Source organism: Scylla paramamosain, chromosome 17, assembly GCF_035594125.1.
Source record: "Scylla paramamosain isolate STU-SP2022 chromosome 17, ASM3559412v1, whole genome shotgun sequence".
NCBI classification, from domain to species: domain Eukaryota; kingdom Metazoa; phylum Arthropoda; class Malacostraca; order Decapoda; family Portunidae; genus Scylla; species Scylla paramamosain.
Genome location: NC_087167.1, coordinates 19,638,334 through 19,664,913, shown reverse-complemented (window position 1 = coordinate 19,664,913; position 26,580 = coordinate 19,638,334). Strand labels below are relative to the sequence as shown.

At 39.5% G+C, this 26,580-nt stretch overlaps 1 protein-coding gene across 1 annotated transcript; it reads left to right on the top strand.

The window, feature by feature from the left end:
• Positions 1-318: 318 nt before the first annotated feature.
• Positions 319-20,255, top strand: LOC135108576 (uncharacterized). The gene is made up of 3 exons (XM_064019724.1): positions 319-1,976; positions 2,308-2,449; positions 16,997-20,255. Exon 3 carries the CDS (start codon positions 17,335-17,337, stop codon positions 18,343-18,345), a length of 1,011 nt encoding a protein of 336 aa, XP_063875794.1. The 5' UTR covers positions 319-1,976; positions 2,308-2,449; positions 16,997-17,334; the 3' UTR covers positions 18,346-20,255.
• Positions 20,256-26,580: the final 6,325 nt, after the last annotated feature.

Below are 26,580 nucleotides of genomic sequence, written 5' to 3'. Positions count from 1 at the left end.
ACACAGCTCCTATGTGTGAGAAGGGAACATGTTTGGTGCTGTGCCCTGGTATACTCACTAGTATACCAAACTCCCTATTCCATCAAGCTATACTTCTTAGCATTAAATTTAATTTGCCATTTATAAGTAATTTACATTTATCCTATCAAGATCTTGTTGCAGGGCAGTACAATCTTCGTGGTTTGTCACTTTCCTCATTATCTTGGTGTCATCTGTGTGTGTATTTGTGTGATAATGATTCTACTTGCTGTTATTCTGTATTGCTTTAATATTTTACTCATAAACTTTTTTGTTTTACTAACTAGTTAATTGATGATATTATTTATTTATTTATTTTTATTTGTAAGATTAAAGCTCATAGATCATGCCGGTGAGAAGTAACTGAAGTTTTCTTTTCTTGATATTATATAATATGTATATATGCAATATATGTGATATTTATAAGGACTGAAGAACTCTGTGATTCTGCACGAGGCCTCTGGCACAGGTTCTTATGTAGATTACATTTGATTCCTCTCTCCCCAATCTTCATGATATTATCATGTAACCACACCTATGAAATGGATAGTTGGTACAGTTGTCTAAAAGAGGCATTATGATTTAAGCAATCTCTACCTGAGTGTTTAGCTGTCTAGCTGGGTGTCATTTTTACCCTTTAGGGCCCCTTTCACACGACACCACTGGTGGCTGCCACTAGTTACCTCCCGTTGTTTGCAATGGAGCCTTTCATACAAGGCCACCACAGTTGCATGAGCAGGTAATTACCACTGATGGTGGTGTGCTCTTGCAACTAGTGGCTGCCACTCACTTTAGGGCATTGTTTCAAATGGGAGCTCTTACACAAAGCCATCAAGTGATGCTGCTGTTGTCCATAATCCCTTTTTTTCAGTGTTAGCCACATTTTGAAAGGACCAGTCCTTTATGATGGAGGGCAAAAGATTGTGGAGAAGGTGAACATAGAATACCTTATTTGTGAAGTAGAAAATGCCAATCTATTTGGTATCCATCCACTGAAGTTTACAGCAATGAGACTGAGAGGAGGAATACCTGAGGTTGAAAAGCTCCTCAAGTGAAAGCTTGCTCGGATGAAAAAAAATTAAAGATTTTTCTTCTCATTAGCACATAATTCACTGTAAAGTGTATGATGTAGGCTTCTGTCCTTTCTAGGTGATAGAATCTGATACACATGTATTTGTCTCTTTTGAAAATGTCTCCCCTTTTCCTTGTCAGCAAAGCAAAGAGAAGCAGCTCCTCCTTTGATGCCATTCTTTCAATTGACAAGCATGAGAAAAGATGGCAAGGGTGAATGGCAGTCACTGGTTGCTTGCAGTTACCTGACCATTTCACACTGGTGGTGGCCAATTGTAGTGCTGTGTGAAAGGGGCCTCAGGAATGTAAATATCTGGGTGTTTTGACTGACACATCCAGCTATGCTGACTTCATGCTATATCATGATTAATGAGAGAGAGAGAGAGAGAGAGAGAGAGAGTTGTTAAATCACTGACTGTCACACAGCTACATCTCTCTCTCTCTCTCTCTCTCTGGATATAACAAATTTTCATCTTTAGCATTGCACCTTTCCACCATATGTGTTTGTTATATCAAGGGTTTACTGTAATTTATGGTAATTGAAAGAATAATCCACACAAAGCCAAAAGACTGAGCTGGTGGGAACATTGGTAAAAATCTGCAAATATGCAAAACTGTGGATACTGAACTGTGAATATGCAGGGGAACACTGTATTTTACTTACTTATTTACTAGTAATAAAAATGCATAGTTAACTTTAGCTCCCCTGTGCAGATGTTGGTTCTGCTTGGCCTGCAGAAACACCAGGAAGAGGATACACAGACTGGCCACAACAGTGGTGCCTCTGTGGAAACATTTTGTGTGGAAGGGGCCTCCAGCCACCCTACCCTTGGAGCAGGCCAGGGTCCTCTTCCATCATGTGTTTGCTGCTTTTATTTTTAACTACAGTGAGTACTGGCTGTGTTGTGGTTACTGCAGGACTGTTACCATTCCTTTACCCACCACTCACAGGTTACAGGAGATGGTGAAGTTACCAATGTGTGGTGCTTGTATTGTGGTGGTGGTGGTGATGAGTTTCTTATGAAAGAGGTGAAGATAGTGATGGTGAAGGGTTGTGATGCTAATGAGTTGCTTGTGGTGAAGGTGGTGTCAGTAATGATGTTGATGGTAGTGATCAGTTGTGGTGAGCTGTTTATGAGGTCTCTGAGGTGATGTTGGTGAAGATAGTGATGATGATGGTGATGAGTTCTGATACTAATGAGTTTCTTTTGTTACCAGATGAGGAGTACATGAGCCATTCCTTGTCTGTCCTGCAGGCAAGTGGTCACTTGCAGCTGAGGGAAGAGCTCATGAGCCTCATAAACTTCCAAGGAGCTTTCCGCAGGCACTTTATCCTGCTTGCCAAGAAACGCAGGAAGAGGTAATGCTACATCTTTTACATTCTTGACTGATAAGAAAACAGAAGGGAATGGTAATTTGAATAGATATTGTGATTTTCTGAGTTATATCTATACTCTGTTATGATGTTATAAAATGGTTTGTATTGTGCCACCTTTATGTAATGAAGTACCAGCTACCCCCCAGCCAGCCTGGGCTCACCTTAACTTCACCACTGGAGTGAAAACAAAAAATATCCTGCCAGGTAAACAAACATAAAACATACAAATAACACTTTAATGGATATCAAAATAAATCAATACACGACTCATGTAAACTCACAACAAAAAAGAAATAACTAAATGAAACTTGTACACCTCAAAATTTCCAGCTGAGGGACACAACAGGTAACCCTCGTTCACACAATCGCTTCTGGTTCCCTGCTGACAGTGATGACAGGTGTCTCCCTCTTGTCACCACAAACTGATAGGGCTCAGGGTGGCCACACACTACACCACTCCTCCAGTAGACAGGCACACACTGGTGAAGACGGCTGCGGCTACGGTCCTTAAGCATCACCGTGAAACTCTTGCAACACACCCATGGTGCACTCTAACCATCCTCTCTGCCGCTCCCTAGATTTCATTAACATCCAATGCTTTGCCTAACAATATCTTCACACTGAAATACACTATCTCATACCTGCTATGCTGACAAAGCCACACAATCCAGACCTCTAAACCAATGCCTCAAGTGTCCGTGTTCTGCTCCAAAATCCCTCCCATTCCATAACAAACACTTCCCATCAAACCCCACACTAATCAGCTGAACATCACGATCCATCTAACTCCACCTGACTTCTCGCACTCAGCTCCTCAAACTTTGTGCGTGCCCTCACGCACATCCATTGCACACAAGACACCTATTTCCATCTTTCCTTTCTTGCTCCGCAAGCCTACGAGACCGCCTCAACCTTGCAGGTTCTCTTCTTTCTGACTCCACTACTTCCTTAACCTTCTTTTTCTGACTTGCTTCCTGCCCAGCTTGTTCACAGTCCGGCCTAATCACTTGATCCTCCTCCCTCTCCTGACCTGTTTCTTCTATCTCCTCACTCTCTGGTATTGTGGTCAAATCATTCCTGTCTTCCTCCACCCTGAATGGGGACCCATCATCAAACCCAAACTATCGCAACACCTCGGTCATATCAGGCATCTCTACTTCTTCCTCTTCCACTTGCTTTTCCTCCTCATCTTCCTTTGAAATTTGCCTGTCCTCTACATGCTGAGGCCCCTTGTCCTGTTGTTGCTGTTCAGTTGAACCCTTACAGTACCCTGCTCTCAAGGGTCTCAGATTACTCTTATGTAGCACTTTCTCATAACCTTGTTCATCCTCTGGTCTCACCTGATATACCCCACTAATCTTATTCAGCACTTTTACAATTACCCAGACCTCTTCTGCAAATTTAGGGTGGATCTTATTCCTCCCAACCACTGAATGATCTCTCAGCAAAACCCATTGACCCTCCTGCAAGGATTCTCCTATTGCCTGCTCTTTCCGTCTCCTTCAATTACCATCATTATACTGTTTTATGTTCTCCTTAGCTGCCTTCCAGGCTTTTTATTGGGTCTCCCAGAGCTTCTTAACCCACTGATGGTGGGTAATAGCAGCCTCATCCGTACCCATTGTGAACCGGTCCATAGGTAGATAAAGCTCCACCCCAAACACCAGATAGTGTGGTGAGAACCCAGTCACAGCATATGGTGTGCCGTTGCAGATGGCAGTCAGGCTAGATAAATACCTAGGCCACTACTCCCTTTGCTCTTTACACAAAGTAGCCAACATGCCATGCATGGTATGATTGAACTGCTCACATACCCCATTACCCTGAGGATGGTATGGGGAAGTCCGGTACTTTTTCACTTGATAGTGCTTGCACAGCTCTTGCACTAACTGCCCTTCAAAATTCCTTCCTTGATCACTATGAATTTGCTCTGGGCACCCAAACCTGTTCAAAATTTCCTCTATTAAGATTTTACCTACAGTGGTTGCCTTCTGATTCTTGGTAGGAAAAGCTAAAGCAAACTTGCTGAACACATCTGTTATTACCAGTACATTCTCCTTCTCATCTCTAGCAGGCTCAAGCACTGTAAAATCCATGGCCAAGACTTCTCAGGGTTGACTAGCCTCAGTCGTTCCCAGGCGAGTCTTTACCATGGGCCCCTCCTCTTTTGCCATGGCACATGTCTTACACCCAGCCACATACTTTTTTACATCCTCATATAATCCTGGCCAAGCAAACTTCCTGTTGATTGAGGCAGTAGTTCTAGCTACCCCCTGATGGCCCCATTCATCATGAGTTCCCCTCATTACCTCCTTTCTCTGTCCTTAGGTAAAACTGCTCTCCATTTGCTGTGGTTCTTCTTATCTCCTGCCCAATATATCACTCCATCCCTCATAAACAACTTCTGCCTCATTCTCCACAACTGTCTGAATTCTTCTTATTGCAGCAAATCTCTTATTTCCCTCACATGCAACCTGCCAAGCATTTGTATCCATAGTTTGCCCAGCACAGGGGAAGCCTTCTGTGCATCCCGCATCTGTTCTACCTGTACCTTGTCCCACACCTTCATTACTGCCATTCTTGCTGATGGAGCACTCTCCCACACCTCCCTTAACTCTTCATCTTTTCTTTCCTCCACCTCATGTGGTCTCCTTGACAGCCCATCCGCATTGCTATTTTCCTTTCCTGGCCGATACCTCACATTAAAGTGAAACCTCTCCAAATCTCCCAACCATTTGCTCTCCACTGCCCCGAGCTTTGCTGTCTTCAAATGCACCAAAGGATTGTTATCTGTTAGCACCACAAATTTTCCCCCAACCAAATAGTTCTTAAAGCTTTGAAGTGGGCATCACTGCCCACTTCAAAGCTAGCAGCTCTAACTTGCATGAACTGTAGTTACTCATGTTCCTCTCCAATTTTCTGAGGTCCCGACTAACATAGGCAACTGGGTACAACTCCCCTCCATACTCCTGAGAGAGTACTGCTCCTAAGCCCTCAAAGCTTGCATCAGTCTCTACCTCAAACTGTTTCTCATAGTCTGCATTTTTCAGCACAGGTGCGTAAGTCAACTTTTCTTTTAACTGTGCAAAAGCACGAGTCTCTCTCTCTCCCCAGTACTTGCTTAAATCTGCCTTAGAATCCCCACTCATCAGTGCATGAAGTGGTGCAGCTACTTTTGCAAACCCCTCAATAAATTGCCTATAGAATGAACAAAAGGCCACAAAAACTCTCTCCTCTCTTACAGTATGGGGGATGGGCCACTCCTGAACTGCCTTGATTTTCTCTGGGTCTGTGCTAACCCCTTCCTTGGACATTATATACCCCAAATATTTAACTTGTGATTTAAGGCGATGACACTTCAATTTCAAGCCATACTTCCTAAGAAGTTCAAACACCACTTGCAGCCTATCAAAATGTTCCTCCATATTCCTAGAGAAAATCAAAAGGTCATCCAAATACACAAGCATGGTGACAAAAATGTTATTAGTAAACACGTACTCCATAAAACGCTGGAAGGTAGCTGGAGCGTTAGTGAGCCCCATGGGGCAGCGCACATACTGGTAATGACCAAAGGGGGTTACAAAAGCTGTCTTGGATTGATCCTCCTCTCTCACCTTAATCGGATGGTAACCTGCAGCTAAATCAAAGGAGGAAAAATATTGTGTTCCAGCCACAGCATCCAGGGTTTCTTGAATACATGGCAAGGGGAAAGCATCCTTCACTGTAACCTCATTTAACCTCCTATAGTCCACACAGCCTCAGGGAATTATCTTTCTTCCTCACTAATACAGTTGGAGCTGCATATGGGCTCACACTCTCCTCCACAACTCCCTGTTCTTGAAGGCCTTTAATATTTGCCTTCACCTCTGTCATGCACTTTGGGGAGGATGCAACGGTAAGGTAACCATATAGGCACATCAGTGGTCAAGTGTATCTCATGTTCAACACCTGTTGCACAACTCTAACTCCTGCTCATCCTCTACAACATGCTCCAGTACTGGTACAACAACTTGTCTAGTTTTTCCAACTGTCCCACCTGTAGCTGACTCTCATTTACATGCACTCCCAACTATTGCCTAAACTTGGCAAGCATCTCTGCACTCTGTACTGGCACTTGTTCTGTCAATAAGCTTGCAACTTTCTTCTTTGTCACCTCACAACCATATGAAACTGTAGCTATTTTCCACTGTGGCCTCAACTTCACTTTCCCCACATTTGCCACTGCCATCCAACCTCGCCCTTTTTCCATTGTAGTGTAACTTGGAAATACACATATTCCCTCTGTCACCCAGTATCCATGCCCATTTTCCAGGGGCTCGTACATTACACTTTCACTGTCCACTTCCTGCAGTCTAGGCACAGACACACTCATTATTTTCCTTGTTCCTGCTGGGATCACCAGATCCTGCCACTGTTGCACCACAGCCCAACCCAAAGGTTGCTGCATTACTCTTAACTTAATTTCTACAGCCTTCACATGCCTACTCCATTTTCTCTCTATCCCTCCAAAACTCTTTTCCTTCACAGAACTCCACTCTTGCACCCACTCTTCCAATACATTATTTCCCAGCAACAAGGGTAACTGGGTCCCTTGCACCAGTCCATCCCAAGTTATAGCATCAGGTTGATTCTCCCATTTCTGTAGCTTGATTCCAATGGCCCTGTGCCTTAGGTTTCTACAAAACCAGGTGAACAGCAGCCAGTGCCGATCCTTTACCCCTCTCAGTCTCACTTCTTGCATCTTATTCTCAATTTCCCTCAAGGAGTCAGCATACTCCCACACCCCTTCATGTTTTTATTTTATTTTTTTTTTGTATGTAGGAAGGATACTGGCCAAGGGCAACAAAAATCTAATAAAAAAAAATGCCCACTGAAATGCCAGTCCCATAAAAGGGTCAAAGCAGTGGTCAAAAATTGATGAATAAGTGTCTTGAAACCTCCCTCTTGAAGGAATTCAAGTCATAGGAAGGTGGAAATACAGAAGCAGGCAGGGAGTTCCAGAGTTTACCAGAGAAAGGGATGAATGATTGAGAATACTGGTTGACTCTTGCATTAGAGAGGTGGACAGAATAGGGGTGAGAGAAAGAAGAAAGTCTTGTGCAGCGAGGCCGCGGAAGGAGGGGAGGCATGCAGTTAGCAAGATCAGAAGAGCAGTTAGCATGAAAATAGTGGTAGAAGACAGCTAGATATGCAACATTGTGGCAGTGAGAGAAAGGCTGAAGACAGTCAGTTAGAGGAGAGGAGTTGATGAGACGAAAAGCTTTTGATTCCACCCTGTCTAGAAGAGCAGTATGAGTGGAACCCCCCCCAGACATGTGAAGCATACTCCATACATGGACGGATAAGGCCCTTGTACAGAGTTAGCAGCTGGGGGGGTGAGAAAAACTGGCGGAGACGTCTCAGAACACCTAACTTCATAGAAGCTGTTTTAGCTAGACATGAGAAGTGAAGTTTCCAGTTCAGATTATAAGTAAAGGACAGACCAAGGATGTTCAGTGTAGAAGAGGGGGACAGTTGAGTGTCATTGAAGAAGAGGGGATAGTTGTCTGAAAGGTTGTGTCGAGTTGATATATGGAGGAATTGAGTTTTTGAGGCATTGAACAATACCAAGTTTGCTCTGCCCCAATCAGAAATTTTAGAAAGATCAGAAGTCAGGCATTCTGTGGCTTCCCTGCATGATATGTTTACCTCCTGAAGGGTTGAACGTCTATGAAAAGACGTGGAAAAGTGCAGGGTGGTATCATCAGCATAGGAGTGGATAGGACAAGAAGTTTGGTTTAGAAGATCGTTAATGAATAATAAGAAGAGAGTGGGTGACAGGACAGAACCCTAAGGAACACCACTGTTAATAGATTTAGGAGAAGAACAGTGACTGTCTACCACAGCAGTCAGAAAGGAAACTTGAGATGAAGTTACAGAGAGAAGGATAGAAACCATAGGAGGGTAGTTTGGAAATCAAAGCTTTGTGCCAGACTCTATCAAAAGCTTTTGATATGTCCAAGGCAACAGCAAAAGTTTCACCAAAATCTCTAAAAGAGGATGACCAAGACTCAGTAAGGAAAGCCAGAAGATCACCAGTAGAGCGGCCTTGACGAAACCCATACTGGCGATCAGATAGAAGGTTGTGAAGTGATAGATGTTTAAGAATCTTCCTGTTGAGGATAGATTCAAAAACTTTAGATAGGCAGGAAATTAAAGCAATAGGACAGTAGTTTGAGGGATTAGAACGGTCACCCTTTTTAGGAACAGGTTGAATGTAGGCAAACTTCCAGCAAGAAGGAAAGGTAGATGTTGACAGACAGAGCTGAAAAAGTTTGACTAGGCAAGGTGCAAGCACGGAGGCACAGTTTTGGAGAACAATAGGAGGGACCCCATCAGGACCATATGCCTTCCGAGGGTTTAGACCAGCGAGGGCATAGAAAACATCATTGCGAAGAATTTTAATACGTGGCATGAAGTAGTCAGAGGGTGGAGGAGAGGGAGGAACAAGCCCACAATCGTCCAAGGTAGAGTTTTTACCCAAGGTTTGAGAGAAGAGTTCAGCTTTAGAAATAGATGTGATAGTAGTGGTGCCATCTGGTTGAAATAGAGGAGGGAAAGAAGAAGAAGCAAAGTTATTGGAGATATTTTTGGCTAGATGCCAGAAATCACGAGGGGAGTTAGATCTTGAAAGGTTTTGACATTTTCTGTTAATGAAGGAGTTTTTGGCTAGTTGGAGAACAGACTTGGCATGGTTCCGGGCAGAAATATAAAGTGCATGAGATTCTGGTGATGGAAGGCTTAAGTACCTTTTGTGGGCCACCTCTCTATCATGTATAGCACAAGAACAAGCTGTGTTAAACCAAGGTTTAGAAGGTTTAGGACAAGAAAAAGAGTGAGGAATGTACGCCTCCATGCCAGACACTATCACCTCTGTTATGCACTCAGCACACAAAGATGGGTCTCTGACACGGAAGCAGTAATCATTCCAAGGAAAATCAGCAAAATACCTCCTCAGGTCCCCCCAACTAGCAGAGGCAAAACGCCAGAGGCACCTTCGCTTAGGGGGATCCTGAGGAGGGATTGGAGTGATAGGACAAGATAAAGATATGAGATTGTGATCGGAGGAGCCCAACGAAGAAGAAAGGGTGACAACATAAGCAGAAGGATTAGAGGTCAGGAAAAGGTCAAGAATGTTGGGCGTATCTCCAAGACGGTCAGGAATATGAGTAGGGTGTTGCACCAAAACCAAAGCTGGTGGTGAACATTGAAGTCTCCAAGAATGGAGATCTCTGCAAAAGGGAAGAGGGTCAGAATGTGCTCCACTTTGGAAGTTAAATAGTCAAAGAATTTCTTATAGTCAGAGGAGTTAGGTGAGAGGTATACAGCACAGATAAATTTAGTATGAGAGTGACTCTGTAGTCGTAGCCAGATGGTGGAAAACTCAGAAGATTCAAGAGCATGGGCACGAGAGCAGGTTAAGTCATTGCGCACATAAACGCTGCATCCAGCTTTGGATCGAAAATGAGGATAGAGAAAATAAGAGGGAACAGAAAAGGGGCTACTGTCAGTTGCCTCAGACACCTGAGTTTCAGTGAGGAAAAGAAGATGAGGTTTAGAAGAGGAGAGGTGGTGTTCTACAGATTGAAAATTAGATCTTAGACCTCGAATGTTGCAGAAGTTAATGAAGAAAAAGTTGAGGGGGGTGTCAAGACACTTAGGGTCATGACAGAAAGGCAGTCCGACCTGGGGACATTTATGGTCCCCTCCCCAGATGGGGACTCCGAGGCTAGTGTAGGAGTCGCCATGATGATTTTAAAATTTTTGAGTGAAGTGTGCGTGTGTTATTAAGTGCTTGTAGTTTTGTGTGGAGGAAGAGAGTTGTCTTTAGAGGGCAGGCTGTGACTGCCCCCTTGTGTTGTGAGACACAAAGGGAAACGTTCAGTGAGGTCACAGCTGGGTTTAATGATAAGCTCACAGCACCCCCTGAACAGTGCTTTAGACCTCACTGGGAGTAATTATCGTTTCGGCAGGTGTCTACTGCCTCCTCCTGCCGTTGCTGGATTCGACTATGTAATTGTTTCTCCAGCTCCACATATCCTTGTTTTGGACAAAAGGCTCTCTTCATGCACTCCAGTAATTCTGTGATACATCTTACTTGGCTGTGCCTTACTTGTGTCAGTGCTGGCCTGTCCAGGAACCCACACAAATATTCCACAGCTTCAGACCCTTGCAGGCTTATCTGTGTTACAGCCTCTTGTGCATCCCTCTCCACATTCTTAATCCTGCCTGAAAACCTGTTAACACTGGGAAGTAGCCATGACCACACTATTAACTGAGACTGATGGCTGTTGGCCTGCTGCTGACATAAACTTGCAACAGCCTCTGCCAGTTGCCCCAGAGCCTTAAACCCTTCCTGACATCCAGTCCCTAGCAGTTCATGGTCAATTAACTTCTCCACCTTCACAGATGTCCCCTCCATGGCTTTGACAACAATATAAAAATACTGGACCTACGCAGGAGTTTCTCACAAGACACAAAAAGGGGTATGACAACTACGCTCTGCTACCAAAACTGTAATGAAGCACCAGCTGCCCCCCAGCCAGCCTGGGCTCACCTTAACTTCACCACTGGAGTGAAAACTAAAAAAATCTCCTAAACAAACATAAAACATACAAATAGCACTTTAATGGATATCAAAATAAATCAATACACAACTCGTGTAAACTCACAAAAAGAAACAACTAAATGAAACTTGTACACCTCAAAATTTTCAGCTGAGGGACATACAAATAGCACTTTAATGGATATCAAAATAAATCAATACACAACTCGTGTAAACTCACAAAAAGAAACAACTAAATGAAACTTGTACACCTCAAAATTTTCAGCTGAGGGACACAACAGGTAACCCTCGTTCACACAAATGCTTCTGGTCCCCTGCTGACAGTGATGACAGGCGTCTCCCTCTTGTCACCACAAACTGATAGGGCTCAGGGTGGCCACACACTATACCACTCCTCCAGTAGACAGGCACACACTGGTGAAGACGGCTGTGGCTACGGTCATTAACCCTTTCCTTCCGGCAATCGTATATATACGATTGCATCAATGTGTCCGTAGCGACGGCGATCATACCCGTAATCAAGAATTTTCGCGACTCAATTTTGAGCTCCAAGCGCGGTTTCTCGAGTCAGATGGTGTGAGTGGAAGTGTCTGGCATGTTTCCACATGTAGTGTTGTCACTAGCTCTGGAAATTTAGCGGTAACTAAGCTATTTTCCCTTTCTCCGGGCGACACTTGGCAACCCCAGCGACCCGCCGGGTGGAAAGCACTCGCCGGGTGGAAAGCACCATGATAAGTGCAAAGAGACATCCTGATAAGAGCGAAGGATCTCAGATCATAACTCACCATGGAGCAGGACAGAACATATGTATTTAGCAGTGCTTCTGAGTTTGAAGACAGTGACAGTGAATATTTAAAAGAAGAAACTGAAGAAAGCAAAGACATTAGTGATGATTTACAGGATCCACCTGTTTTATCAGAACAGAGAGATGATACCTATCATTCTTTCATGTTAATTTTTTTCATTATCTTCGATTTTATAATAAAATAGTAGAAGGTAACTTGTCAGAGAGAGAGAGAGAGAGAGAGAGAGAGAGAGAGAGAGAGAGAGATAATGTTATTTGCCTGAAACTTGATATGAAAAGGGATGAAATCTCTCTCTCTCTCTCTCTCTCTCTCTCTCTCTCTCTCTCTCTCTCTCTCTCTCTCTCTCTCTCTCTCTCTCTCTCTCTCACTTAAACACTTAAACACTTAAACACTTTATTATGTTTGTCTGTAGTACATATATAAGCTTAAGGTACAATTAATTGAAAGACAAACAGCCCCTTATGAAGCACAAGCTTTTTGGGCACACTTAATATCTACTTAATACTGAAATGTAAAACAACACTAAACTAAAAATCTAATTGAAGAAAATGTAAAAAAAAAAATATATAAATAAATAAATAGCAATAACAAAAGATTTAGGGATAAATGGCTTTGCAAGAACAGGAAGGAAAGGAGAAAAATCATAATTATACATGAGAAATAGAGAAAATTGAAGTGGAATCTGATTATAAACAAGCAAATATTTGTTTTGAGAATAATTAAACAAACAGAAATAAATATGTATATATACTAGAGGATATAAACTATTTTAGTTACAGAGGATATGAACTATTTGGTTACAATACCAAGAAACAAAATAATAGATATTGATAAAAATTGATTGAAGTACAAGATGTGTCAGTATTGAGACAATAAATATTCTTTTAGTTTTCTCTTAAAGATATTTACGCTTAATGAATTTTTTTATATGTGACAGGGTGCTATTCCATATTTTGGGACCTTTATACATTAGAGAGTGTTGGTAGAGAGTTAAGGTATGATGGGGAATCTGTAGAGAATGCCTGTAGCGTGTGGAGTGGTTATGAGTTAGGGTCAGGGTATTGTTGTTGTTGGAATTTATCAATTTGAACATGTATGATGCAATAGAGAAGTTTGATAAGTCAGAGAGTTGAAGGATTTTCATAGATTTAAAGAGTGGAGGTGTGTGTTGGAGGAAGTCACTATTAGTCATGATTCTAATAATTTTCTTGTGGAGGATGTTTAGATTTTGTAGATGACATGGGTAGGTAGTGGACCAAATTGGATTACAGTAGGTTAAGTGTGGGTATATATGGGCATAATACATGATTTTCATAATTTCCACTGGAACAAAGTTTTTTATTTTCAGCAATAGAGCTATTGATCTAGATAATTTTAGGCAAAGGTTTGATATGTGATATTTAAAGGTAAGATTATTGTCAAATGTGACTCCAAGAAATTTTGTCTTAGAAACTTGCGTGATATCTTTATCTAATATGGTAAGTCTAGGTAAGGGTTGGTATTTGGTGGTGGTATTCGTAAATAACATGTAGAAAGTTTTAGCTGTGTTAATTGTTAGGCGATTTGCAAGACACCATTCAGAAAAGGCAGATAATTCTAGGTTGGCTCTGTAGATTAGGTCAGTGGGATTATCACCAATCATGTACAAGGTGGAGTCATCAGCAAACTGTATAGTGTTGAAAGCAGTAGAGGCATTGCTGATATCGTTGATATATATCAGGAAAAGAATAGGGCCTAAGATGCTACCTTGTGGCACACCAAGATGTATAGGTTTGATGGTTGATTTAGAGTTACTGTAGGATGTAAAATGAGATCGGCCAGTTAAATATGATTTGAACCAATTTTCCACACAACCGCGAATACCATAGTGACGTAATTTGTCTATTAGAATGTTTGGGTCAACTGTGTCAAAAGCTTTGCTGAAATCAATGAAAATGGATATTATAGACTTATGTTTATTCAAGGCATCGTGTAGGTCAGAGGTAAACACATTTATAGCGTCAAAAGTATTTAGTCCGGGGCGGAAACCAAATTGCCTATTATTTAAGAGTTTTTGTGAATTGATGTAGTTCATGAGGAAGTTCTTCATAATGATTTCAAATATTTTAGAGAACACTGGTAAAATAGAGATTGGTCGGTAGTTTGAGATATTAGTTTTACTTCCCGATTTATGGATAGGGATAATTTTTGCCAGCTTGAATCTATTAGGGAAAACTCCATCTTTTATTGAATCATTGAATAATTTTGAGAGTGGCTCTGCTAGAAGATTTTTGTTCTCTTTGATTATTTTCACAGGTATTTCATCCGTAGGGCATTTTTTATTTTTTAAGGCAGAAATAGCTTTTACTATGTCATTTCCTGTCACTATGGGAATATTCATGGAATTTAGGAAATTACCTCTGAGATAAGAAATGTGTGAGTTTTGAGCTCTAGGAAGCTGGGAGCTAAGTTGAGGTGCAATTTGTGAAAAATAGGTGTTGAATGCATTTGAAATTTCATGTGGAGTGTGCAGGACTGTGTCATTATAGTGTAGTGTGTGGGAGACCGTCTTGTTATTATTATTAATGTTTTCTATTTCGGTAATTAGTTCCCAAACTTTTTTTGTGTTAAGTCTAAAATTTTCAAACCTTTGTAGGTAATATTCAGATTTTTTGCGTTTTATTAAGTTATTTAGATAATTTCTGTAATGTTTGTAGTGGTCCATTGTAATTGACCCTAGTTTGTATAGTTTGTACAGCTGATATTTATGTTTTGTTGAATTTATTAACCCCTGTGTTAACCAAGGCTTACTCAGTCTTTTGGATGTGATAGTTTTGGTTATTTTGGGGAAGCAGGAATAGTATATTTTATATAATTTATCCAGAAATATGTCGCAGTTTGTGTTTGTGTCACTGCTAGTGAGGTAGAGATTCCAGTCTGTATTTGATAGGGTCTGTGTGAATTTCAACCGATTTACTCTATTTTGTAGCCTAAAATCAACTTTGTGGTGAATATTGCACACTTTATCAGAGACTGGAATATTGATAAACACTGGAAGGTGGTCACTGATAGGAAAGTGGAAAATTCCAGAAGAGACTGGTTCATTGAAGTTTGTCCAGACGTGATCCAATAAAGATGGGGCTGCAGTTGTATTTATGTCTGAAAATCTTGTTGGTCGAGATATATGTGGGAAGTAATTGTTTGATTGCATAGTTGTAATGAAAGAGTTAGTAGGAGGGTGTGACACATGTTCAAGAAGGTTTATATTGAAGTCACCTATGAGTATATTCCTGTTGTTTGTGAAAAAGTTATTTGAAAGAAGATTATCAATATATGCATTAAATTCATTTACTTTAGCATGTTTACTATTTGGTCTGTAAATACAAGAAACAGAGTAGGAGGTAGTAGGTAGAATAATTTTCACACTACTCGTACATAGTTCAGCATTTTCATCACACATGCAAAAATCCTTAATAATTTCACTTTGTAGGTCAATATTTACATAAATTGCAACACCCCCACCTGGAGAGTATAAAGGCCTGTGAACATGATATGACTTATAGCCATCAATTTCGTGAAGGTGAACATTATTTGCATTGAGCCAGGTTTCACTTATACATAAGATATCAGGGAGTTTGGGAAGAGACTTGATAAAAGAGATTACTTGGTCATAATTTTTGTTTAGTGAGCGGGCATTTATATGGAGAATATTGATATAGTCAGCGCTACTTCTTGGTATAACATTCATGTATGAGGTAAGGTCATGATAATTACAGATATCATCTAACTCAAGAGATAAGTACATGGAATTTATTATTTCTATGCCGATGCTATCAGATTCATTGTTGTCTTCTAAGTCGTTGAAAAGTGTATTGAGGAGCTCTCTCTCTCTCTCTCTCTCTCTCTCTCTCTCTCTCTCTCTCTCTCTCTCTCTCTCTCATAAGAAGTGTACAATTTCCCCTCCAAGATGAGAGAGAGGAGAGAGAGAGAGAGAAAGTGTGTGTGTGTGTGTGTGTGTGTGTGTGCGGTGTCATTGCTCTCCGGGCTGTTTCTAGAAGACGGATCACACAGTGGGAGGAGGAGGAATCCTTGATAAGGCATAAATAATGATGGCATACAATGATGTACAAAGTACATCATTGTATTCAGAATAACAAAGAGAAAATAATTATTAGTATTCAAACAGTTTTCTGACAATTTCTAGGTTTACCATTTTTAGCCGTCATAGCAAACGGGAAAATAGTTTAAGTGCTGGAAGGAAAGGGTTAAGCATCAACGTGAAACTCCTGCAACACACCCTTGATGCACTCTAATCATCCTGTCTCCCACTCCTTACATTTCATTAACATCCAACACTTTGCCCAACAATATCTTCGCACTGAAATACACTATCACATACCTGATTTGCTGACAAAGCCACACAATCCAGACCTCTAAACCAACGCCTCAAGTGTCCGTGGTTCTGTGCCAAAATCCCTCCCGTTTGAAAACAAACACTTCCCATCAAACCCCACGCTAATCGGCTGAACATCACGATCCATCTAGCTCCGTCTGACTTCTCGCACTCAGCCCCTCAAACTCTGTGCGTGCCCTTACGCACATCCATCGCACACAAGACACCTATTTCCATCTTTCCTTTCTTGCTCCGCAAGCCTACAAGACTGCCTCAACCTCGCAGGTTCTCTTCTTTCTGACCCCACTACTTCCTTAACCTTCTTTTTCTGACTTGCTTCCTTCCCAGCCTGTTCACACTCTAGCCTAATCACTTGATCCTCTTCACTCTCCTGACCTACTTCTTCTTCTATCTCCTCACATTCTGTTATTGTAGTCAAATCTTCTCACATTTAAAACAAATTTGTCTTCATTTATCTTTTTGTCTTTTAATTTCTGGCCTATTTTTCCTTCTTTTTAACTTCCTGCGCTCTTAAATTTTCTCTATTCCTTCATACTCACTGTGTCTTGTTGTCTCCTTTCTTTATTCAATACTTTTATCATCCTTTTTATTACATGTTCTATTAGTTCCTTTCTTCATGACCCAGTTTCCTGTTAAAAACACACTTGAAGATGACAAAAGCTGACTAAAGAAGAACATTAAGCCCACCTTTGAAGTAGTGACACAAATATATCCTTTTATTTCAGAGTGGAAGGCATATCACTAAGGTCTCTGAGCCAAACTGCATCCTACTATAAGAGGGCCATTCACTGGAGACAAAAGAGATTACAGAACTTATCTGAAGCTGCAACCATTACTTTATCTCAGGACCCCAATCAGGAGACTCAAAAAGAAGGATTGCATGACTCAGAAAAATATTTTGGTGATCATACCAAATCTAATGATAAAATAGATGGAAAACAGGATTCCATTGAAGGTAATAAAAATTCCAAAAGTACATCTGTAAAAAGCTAAATCAGGAACACAAAAGAAAAGCAAGCTTCCTCAGAGAAAAGAATCAGTGCCCCAACCTGCTGCTCTACCCATGAGAATCAGATTAAGCAATAAGAGATCATATCAATCATATAGCAAAGGCAACACAACAGTGAGCAACAAAACAGTGGTGGATGCAGATCAGAATTGCTTGCCAAAAGACACCAGTATCATCTCTTGCTTGACACATAGATTTGGCATTGACATAAGTGTTGGCAACAATAGACAGTCTGTTGATTGTCAAGAGGAAACAGTTCATGAAGTCCAAGGAGCAGAAGGTTTCCTCCAGCTAGAGGGGGAGAAGAAACATGGTAGTTGGGATGAAGCAGACAGCACTTCCATGCAGGATATTGCCAAACACTCAGACACCAGCACTCCTAACAGACCAAGGAGGCAAAGGCATGGACCATCAAGCACATGCAGTTCTGCTACCATCACCCCAAAAAACACAAGTGGCACTACAAGACGTTCCCGGGTGCCCCATTACCCTGCATCGTGGCTCGAAGGATTGCCCCTCCCAGCCAGTGGCAACAACACCACTAGGAGGACGAGCAAGAAGACTGACACTCATGAGGCAAAATTTAAAATTCCAGAGGCTGTGCTGTCCTGTGCCTCACTAACAAAGAAAACATCAAGAAAGAGCAAGAAGATATTGATAGACTCTGAGGTGGAAAATCCTGATGCAGGAGAGACCGACATGATTAATGACAAAGAGGAATATGAAACAAGATATGATTTGTGTGCCTCTTTTACAGATGGGATGGATGATCTCACCATTCCCAGAGACACAGAGGTTGCCTTAGAAGTGTTACCTGAGATGGACAGTTCATCAGTGACTGAAACTGACATGAATGTTTTGGAAAGTGATGATCAGCAGTGTGTAGGAGATATTCAATATGGCACAGACACAGATAGATTGAATGATATTCCACCCAATAATGAGGACAAAGGGGACAGTTTGGTAATTAGTGAGAATGTTTTGAAGAACAACAAGCATCACTGTGGGTGGAGATTTTCAATATGCCATTCAAGCAGACTGGTTGAAAGATCTGCCACTCCCTAATGTAAGTGCAGGGACTGTTTTAGTAATGTCACTTGACAGAAATCACACATCCAGTCTTAAAACCAAAAAACATTGTTCAAAAAGAAGGGTCAGTTTTGCAAACCCAGTAGTGGATAGGATTATAAATTATAATTATTATGGTACTAGTGAAGAAGATAGGAAAGATGGAGGTAAAAGAAAAAAGAGGAAGACAGAGCAAAAGGAATGTGAGACAATTCATCCAACAACCAAGAAAATGCTGGCAAAATAATAGGCATGAAGAGTATTAAGAAAAAGCAGTTAATTTAGTGTGAGTGAGGAGGATCCAGAATTCAAAGAAAACAATCATGATAAAGACAGTCCATATAAGATAGAAACAGTTTGGAATTCTAGTTCAGACTTAACCCTGATCTCAGAACATAAACGTGCTGACTCAGACAAACGAGAGTTGGCTTGGCAACGGCAGCAGGCCTAGCAAGAAACAGAAGGTGGAAAGCAGCAGACTTGGCAGTGAGTGTAGCACATCAGATCAGAACTTCAGCATCATCACTATCTGCAACCAAATAGAGAGGCCCAGCAACATCAGAATCCCTCTGTGCAGCATTCCTGGGAGTGACAGCACTGCCTCCACAGATAAGGAGATTTAAGTGGAGGTCCAGTTCTAAAGCCAACATTCTGTGACTGGAGATGGAGGAGAACTGTGTATGCCTGTAGCTGGTTGGGATGACTCTGGTGACCTGAGGCAAAGTGTGGAGTCACCAAAGGTCTCCACCCCACACAGGAGTCTAAGTGCGTGAAAATGGAAGCATTTTGAGGATGATGATCGTAAGGATCAGGCTGTTGACATTATTATTACTGTAGTTTTTGTTGGGCACGAGGAGTGCTTGTATAAAAGAAAGTGAATCTTTTCCCCTCTTCCTTACCTCTTTCTAGGATGCACCTTATCATTCTAGATTCAAAAGATGTGATATTACAACCTCATTTGAACTATTTAACAAATTTTGGTCTGTACATCCTTGCATTGCTTTCCATCTATTGTCTGTTTATCGTGTTACAGTTAGTGCATCTGTAACTATAGCTTAGACCTTCATGTTATGATGTGGAAGTTATCAACTATGAAAAAACTTCAGTGAAAGCAAACATTTAACATTTTATTTTGGGGATTTCAGTTTGGAAGCACCAATCAGTCACTATGATGTTTTGTTTTCAGCAACTAAATTACCATGCTTAGCACCACTGGGCATCTTAGCCTCCACCTGCCCAGCCATCCTGCTGTGCCAGCAGCCATCTGCCATCCACTTGTGGTGGTAACTGTGTTGCCTTGCATTACTTCTCAACTTAGACAGTGTTTTTTGTTATTGATACACCCCAGTTTATTTACCATTTTGAATTTTTTAATTACTCTGACATTTTTTCCATGCTTCATGTTCTCAAATCTTCCAGTTCATTAAAAATTTTGATCTCCATAAGTGCAGTAAAATTCAGCTGCATCAGTTATAGTTTTGTGATTTTAACTTTTTTCCCTTGAGTGATTTTTTGTTTGGCGAGTTTTAGTGGTTCATGAAGCAAGTGTTACTCATTGTATGTGCAGTGTGAGGAGGCAAGGAAGTGCCTCCTTTTGTGATGCTTCTGTGTGCCAAGGTGTTCTCATGTCAATCTCGTGGAGTGTGATAGCCTGAGTGTTGAGGAGGGATGAGTCAGGGATGTGTGATAGTGCTTCTGCCAATATGTCTAAGTTCTACAAATATTTATTTACTTTTGAAGAGATGTGGGGTGAAGAAAGGAACTGTGTTGTGGTAGAGGTGACCAAGTGTGACACTTTCAGATGACACAGCTGCATGGAGGGAAGAGGAAAGGAAGTGATGGGGAGGAGAAAGGTGGACTGGATGCTGTGGCTGTGAGAAGATTCTATATTAAATGTGGGTTGTGTTTTGAAATACCTGTTATATATATATATATATATATATATATATATATATATATATATATATATATATATATATATATATATATATATATATATATATATATATATATATATATATATATATATATATATATATATATATATATATATATATATATATATATATATATATATATGATGAAGTTCTGAGATACAGTAGGGGTAAATAGGGAAAACTTCCAGAGTTCTTTCTTTTCTCCTTTTTATTTCTTGCAATATTTCACATTCACAGAAGGCATCTTCAGGCATTACATGCTGTAAAGTAAATGTAGAGTCCTCACTCCCATCATCAGACTCCAGCCATGTGTTGTATCCACTGAAGTGCAGTGAAATTACAAGCTGCGCCCCAACTTGAATGAAGTTTCTTGAAAACAGTTCCCTGGCCTAGGTATGTTGATAGATGATGAAGTTCTTAGATACAGTAAAGGTGAACAGGGAAAACATCCAGAGTTCTTTCTTTTCTTCACTTTATTTCTTGCAGTGTTTCACGGAAGGCATCTTCAGGCATTGCATGTTGTGGAGTAAGTAGGGGATGGCTCATAATGTTCACTGCATCACTGAATACACACATGGCTGGAGTCTGATGGAGTATGGACTCTACACTTCATAACATGTAATACTTGAAGATGCCTTTTGTGAAGGTGAAACATTACAAGAAATGAAGTGAAGAAAAGAAGGAACTCTGGATGTTTAACCTGTCCAACTCATATATATATATATATATATATATATATATATATATATATATATATATATATAGAGAGAGAGAGAGAGAGAGAGAGAGAGAGAGAGAGAGAGAGAGAGAGAGAGAGAGAGAGAGAGAGAGAGAGAGAGAGAGAGAGAGAGAGAGAGAGAGAGAGTTGAACAGGGAAAACATCCAGAGTTCTTTCTTTTCTTCACTTCATTTCTTGCAACATTTCACCTTCACAGAAGGCATCTTCAGGCATTATATGTTATGAAGTGTAGAGTCCATACTCCATCAGATTCCAGCCATGTGTGTATTCACTGGTGCATTGAACATTACGAGCCGCCCCAACTTACTCCACAACATGAAGATGCCTTCTGTGAAACACTGCAAGAAATAAAGTAAAGAAAAAAAAGAATGTTCACTGCACTTCAGTGAATACAACACATGGCTGGAGTCTGATGATGGGAGTGAGGACTCTACACTTACTCCATAACATGTAATACATGTATATATATATATATATATATATATATATATATATATATATATATATATATATATATATATATATATATATATATATATATATATATATATATATATATATATATATATATATATATATATATATATATATATATATATATATATATATATATATATATATATATATATATATATATATATATATATATATATATATATATATATATATATATATATATATATATATATATATATATATATATATATATATATATATATATATATATATATATATATATATATATATATATATATATATATATATATATATATATATAAAGTTGGCGTGTGCGCGTGCGTGCGCGCGCACTCATGCTGGCATGTTAAAGGTGGCATTTTTTTTTTCGGCTAAATGTGTTCATCTTGACACGGAGTTTATGTGGACAGTTTAGGTGGACAGACAGAGTCAGTTGCTTACTGAGGGTATTCTGAATGCCCTGACAAATTGTCAAAATGTGCTCATAAACATGCCATTTGTCTCGTGTTAATTTAACACACGGTGTGAGAGAGAGAGAGAGAGAGAGAGAGAGAGAGAGAGAGAGAGAGAGGTATAACATTTGTGGATGGCGGGAAGGAAAGGAGATATGAGGTGAAAATATAATAAAAAAAAAAAAATGCGTGATGTAAAAGAATGAAAAAAAGTCAACAAAAACATAAAATGGGAAGCCAAGGAAGAAACAATGAAGTAAGGAATAGATTAATGAAGGAGAATGAAGATGATGGTTTCATTACACTGCTGGATGGAGAATGGAATGACCATGTAACTTCCTCACTGCTTCCAGAGTTGTATGACAAGAAATTAGGTAAGGATAATGTCCTACATGTAACAAGTGATTTGATTAAATTAAATAGATATATGAACAATATGCTTCAAAAGACATCAGTATATGGAAACTTTTTCTTGTGAGGATAATTACTTTTATTTAGCTAAAGCAACACCATGCAAAATTATACTATTCAATAAATGGAGAGGAGCAGAGGTATCAAGAATAACTGCTGCACGTGATCAGCCCTGGGGCAGGCACGCCTCACTTAACCATGCACCACATAGCCCATCTTAGCGTTTTTGCACTTAAGAAGCTGAAAAAAAAACACTCAAAAGAAACGTTTCTAGTAATGTTGTTTTGCATACCCATATTGAAAGACTCCATGCTTTTCAGCTTTTTGCGTTTTAGTTTTTTTGTATGTATGAAGCAGATAAAAGCTCAAAAGACACGTAACTGATAATGTTTTCTATTCCCATATAAGGTGTTTTCCATGCTTTGTAGCGTTTTAGTGCCTAACATGCACAAAAACACTCAAAAGGTAGGTTTCTTGTTATGTCGTTTCGTTTTCCAGTATAGCGCACTTTTCATGTATTTTGGTGTTTTGATACCTTACAATGCGAAAAATATACACGTTTTTGGTAATGTTCTTGTGTTTCTCCAAATAGAGTGTTATGAACGAGCTTTTGCGTTTTTGGCACCTTCGAAAGATAAAAAGCAGTCATAGTACACGTTTTCTAATGTCTTTTCGTTTCCCGATATAGGGTACTTTCTATGTATTTTGTCGTTTTTCTATACAATAATCTCAAAAGCACTCAAAATACACTTTTTTTGTAATGTTATTCTTTTCTACATAAAGTGTGTTTTGCATGCATTTTAGCGTTTTCGTACGTAAGTAACAACAAAACACTCAAGGGACACGTTTTTGGTAATATTGTTTTGTTTTCCTGTATAGGGTCCTTTCCATGCGTTTAATCGTTTTGGTGCCTACATCGCTCATAAACACTGAAAAGAAAAGTTTCTGAAAATGTCGTTTCTTTTTCCTGCATGGGGTGCTTTCCAAGCATTTTGGATTTATGGTACCCAACAATGTGAAAAAGAATCAAAATACACGTTTATTTATTTATTCATTTTTTTATAATGCTTTTTCTGTTTCTCCATATAGAGTGCTAATCATGAGTTTTATGGTACTGGTACTTAAGAAGCCCAAAAACACTCATATTACACGTTTCTTGTCATGTCCTTTCGTTTCCCCATATAGGTTACTTAGCATGCATTTCAGCATTGATACGTAAGAAACTAAAAAATAACACTGAAATATAATGTTATTCTGTTTCTCCATAAAGGGTGTTTTGTATGCGTTGTAGCCTTCTGGTACATAAGTAGCTTAAAAAACACCCAAAAGACACGTTTTTGGTAATGTTGTTTTATTTTACACTAGGGAGCTTTCCATGCTTTTTTTGCGTTTTGGTGCATTACACGCTCATAGACACTCAAAAGACATGTCTATATGTGTTTCCCGATATAGAGTACTTTGCATGTTTTTTGGCGTGTTGGTCCCTCATAATGTGAAAATCACTCGAAATACACGTTTTTGGTTTCCCCATATAGAGTGTTATTCATACGTTTTAGCATTTTGTTACCTAAGAAGTTCATAAACACTCATATATTTCTGGTAATGTTATTCCCTTTCCCTATATAGGATATTGTGCATGCATTTTGGTGTTTTTGTACGTAACAAGCTCAAAAACATTTTTAGTAATGCTATTCTGTTTCTCCATAAAGGGTGTTTTGGTTGCCTTTTAGAGTATCGGTACGTAAAAACTCACAAACACTGAAAAGACACGTTTTTGTTAATGTTATTTTGTTTTCCCATATAGGGTGCTTCCCATGCTTTTTAGCGTTTTCGTCCCTAACACGCTCAAAAACACTCAAAAGACATTTCTTTCTGGAAATATCGTAACGTTTCTCCATATAAGGGGCTTTGAAAATATTTTGGCGCTTTGCTGCTTTACAATGTAAAAAAAAAAAAACTCAAAATGCACGTTTTTGGTAATATTATTTAGTTCTACATAAAGGATGTTTTGCAAGAATATAAGCATTATAGTATGTAAAAAACTCAAAAAACACTTAAAGACTGGTAATGTTTTGTATTCTCATAATTCGGGGCTATCCATGCTTTTTAGTGTTTTGGTGCCTAACACGCTCATAAATACTCAAAAGACACGTTTCTATTATTGTCGTTTCGTTTTCCTATATCGAATACTTTGCATACATTTTAGCGTTTTTGCATGTAACAATCTCAAAAACTACATAGAGTGTGTTTGCATGCGTGTTTGCATGCGTGTTTGCATGCGTTTATCGTTTTGTGAAACAATAGGTCAATTAGAGGTAGCAGATGGGGAGCAGGTTAGTTCTGGGGAGGAGATTAGTTAAATTCCGAATGAGTATTTTGTAGCTACCTTCACCCAGGAGAACAAACAGGGAATGCCGATTAGTAAGAAAATGTTTAGAGCAGAGGAGAATGAGAAGGTGACAGATATTGTCATAACTAAGGAGATAGTGGAACAGGAGATAGGCTAAAAAAAATGCAAGACACCAGGGTCTGGTGAAATATATCCCAAAGTACTTAAGGAATGCAAAGAGATTATTAGTGAATCATTAGTTTCTGTCATTAGGAAATCACTTGAGTGAAGTGACACCGGAAATGTGGAGGAAGGCGAATGGAATACCCACCTTTAAGAAATCAGATAAAACTTTAACGTCTAATTATAGACCTGTCAGCTTAACTTATGTTGTAGGTAAAATAATGGAATCAGTAATAGTGAATAACATTAGGGAGCATTTAAAGAAACATAACTTGATAAATCAGTCACAGCATGGTTTCACTAAAGGGAAATCTTGCCTGACGACCTTGTTAACTTTTTACAGTAAAGTTTACAGGGCGGCAGATAAAGGTGATAGTTATGACTTCCTACATGTGGACTTTAGTAAAGCCTATGACAAGGTACCTTATCAGAGGTTCCTGAGAAAGGTTATGGCGCACATAATAGATTGGAAGGTGTTACACTGGATAAAGTCGTGGCTAAGCGACAGGCGACAGCGAGTTGTAATAAAGGGCTCTAAATCCGATTGGGATCAAGTCACTAGTGGGATGCCAGAGGGAATTGTTGTTTTTAATATATATCAATGACTTGGACATTATTAGTGATCTTAGTAAATTTGTGGATGACGCGAAGATAGGTAGATTAATTAGGTCAGAATAGGATGCCATCGCCTTGCAGGGAAATTTGGATGGGATGAAGGAATGGCCAGACAGGTGGCAAATGAAGTTTAATATTAACAAATGCAAAATACTAAGCGTAGGTAGGTAAACAATAAAAAAAAAAAACGAAGCTCTGGTAGGTTCAGGGTACGAAAAAGATTTAGGAGTTATAGTTAGCTCCGAACTCCGTTTAAGAGAGCAATGCATTGAGGCCAGAAACAGGGCAAATAGGATATTGGGATTCATTTTAGGAGTGTTTAAAATAGAAGGCTCGAAGTAATATTATATTATCTCTGGTCAGACCTCATCTTGACTATGCTGTACATTACTGGTCCCCACATTACAGGAAGGATATAGGTCTATTAGAATCAGTACAGAATGATTAAAGGATACAGGGGATAAGGAGTATTCCTTACGAAGCGATATTGAAGTTATTAAGTTCATATCCTTTAGAGAGACGTACGTTAAGAGGGGACCTGATGGAAGTGTTTAAGTGGTATAAAGATTATAGCAAGGGGGACGTAAGCAAAATTTTTAGGATCAGTAACCAGGACAGAAAAATAAATAACGGATTCAGGGTTGGAAAAAAAAAAAAGTTTAAATAAAAAGGAATATGAAGAAATTAGTTCTAATATAGAGTGGTAGATTAATGGAACGGACTCATTAATCAAGTTAATAGTGTTGAGTCATTGCGGAGTTTAAAAGTTCTCCATTAATGGCGTTTTTCATGCGTTTTAGAGTTTTGATACATAAAAAAAAAAAACAATTAAAAACAAATAAAAGACACGATTTTCGGTAATGTTCTTATGTATCTCCATATCTGGAACCATTCCTTGCTTGTTAGAGTTTTGAAGCATAAGAGGCTCAAAAACACTCAAAAGATACGTTTCTGTTAATGCTTTTTTTTTTTTTTTTCCAATATAGTGGGTTTTGAAAGCAATTTGACATTTTGTAACATAAGAATGTTAAAACACTGAAAATACACATTTTTGGTAATGTTCTGTTTTTCCATATAGATATTCACGCG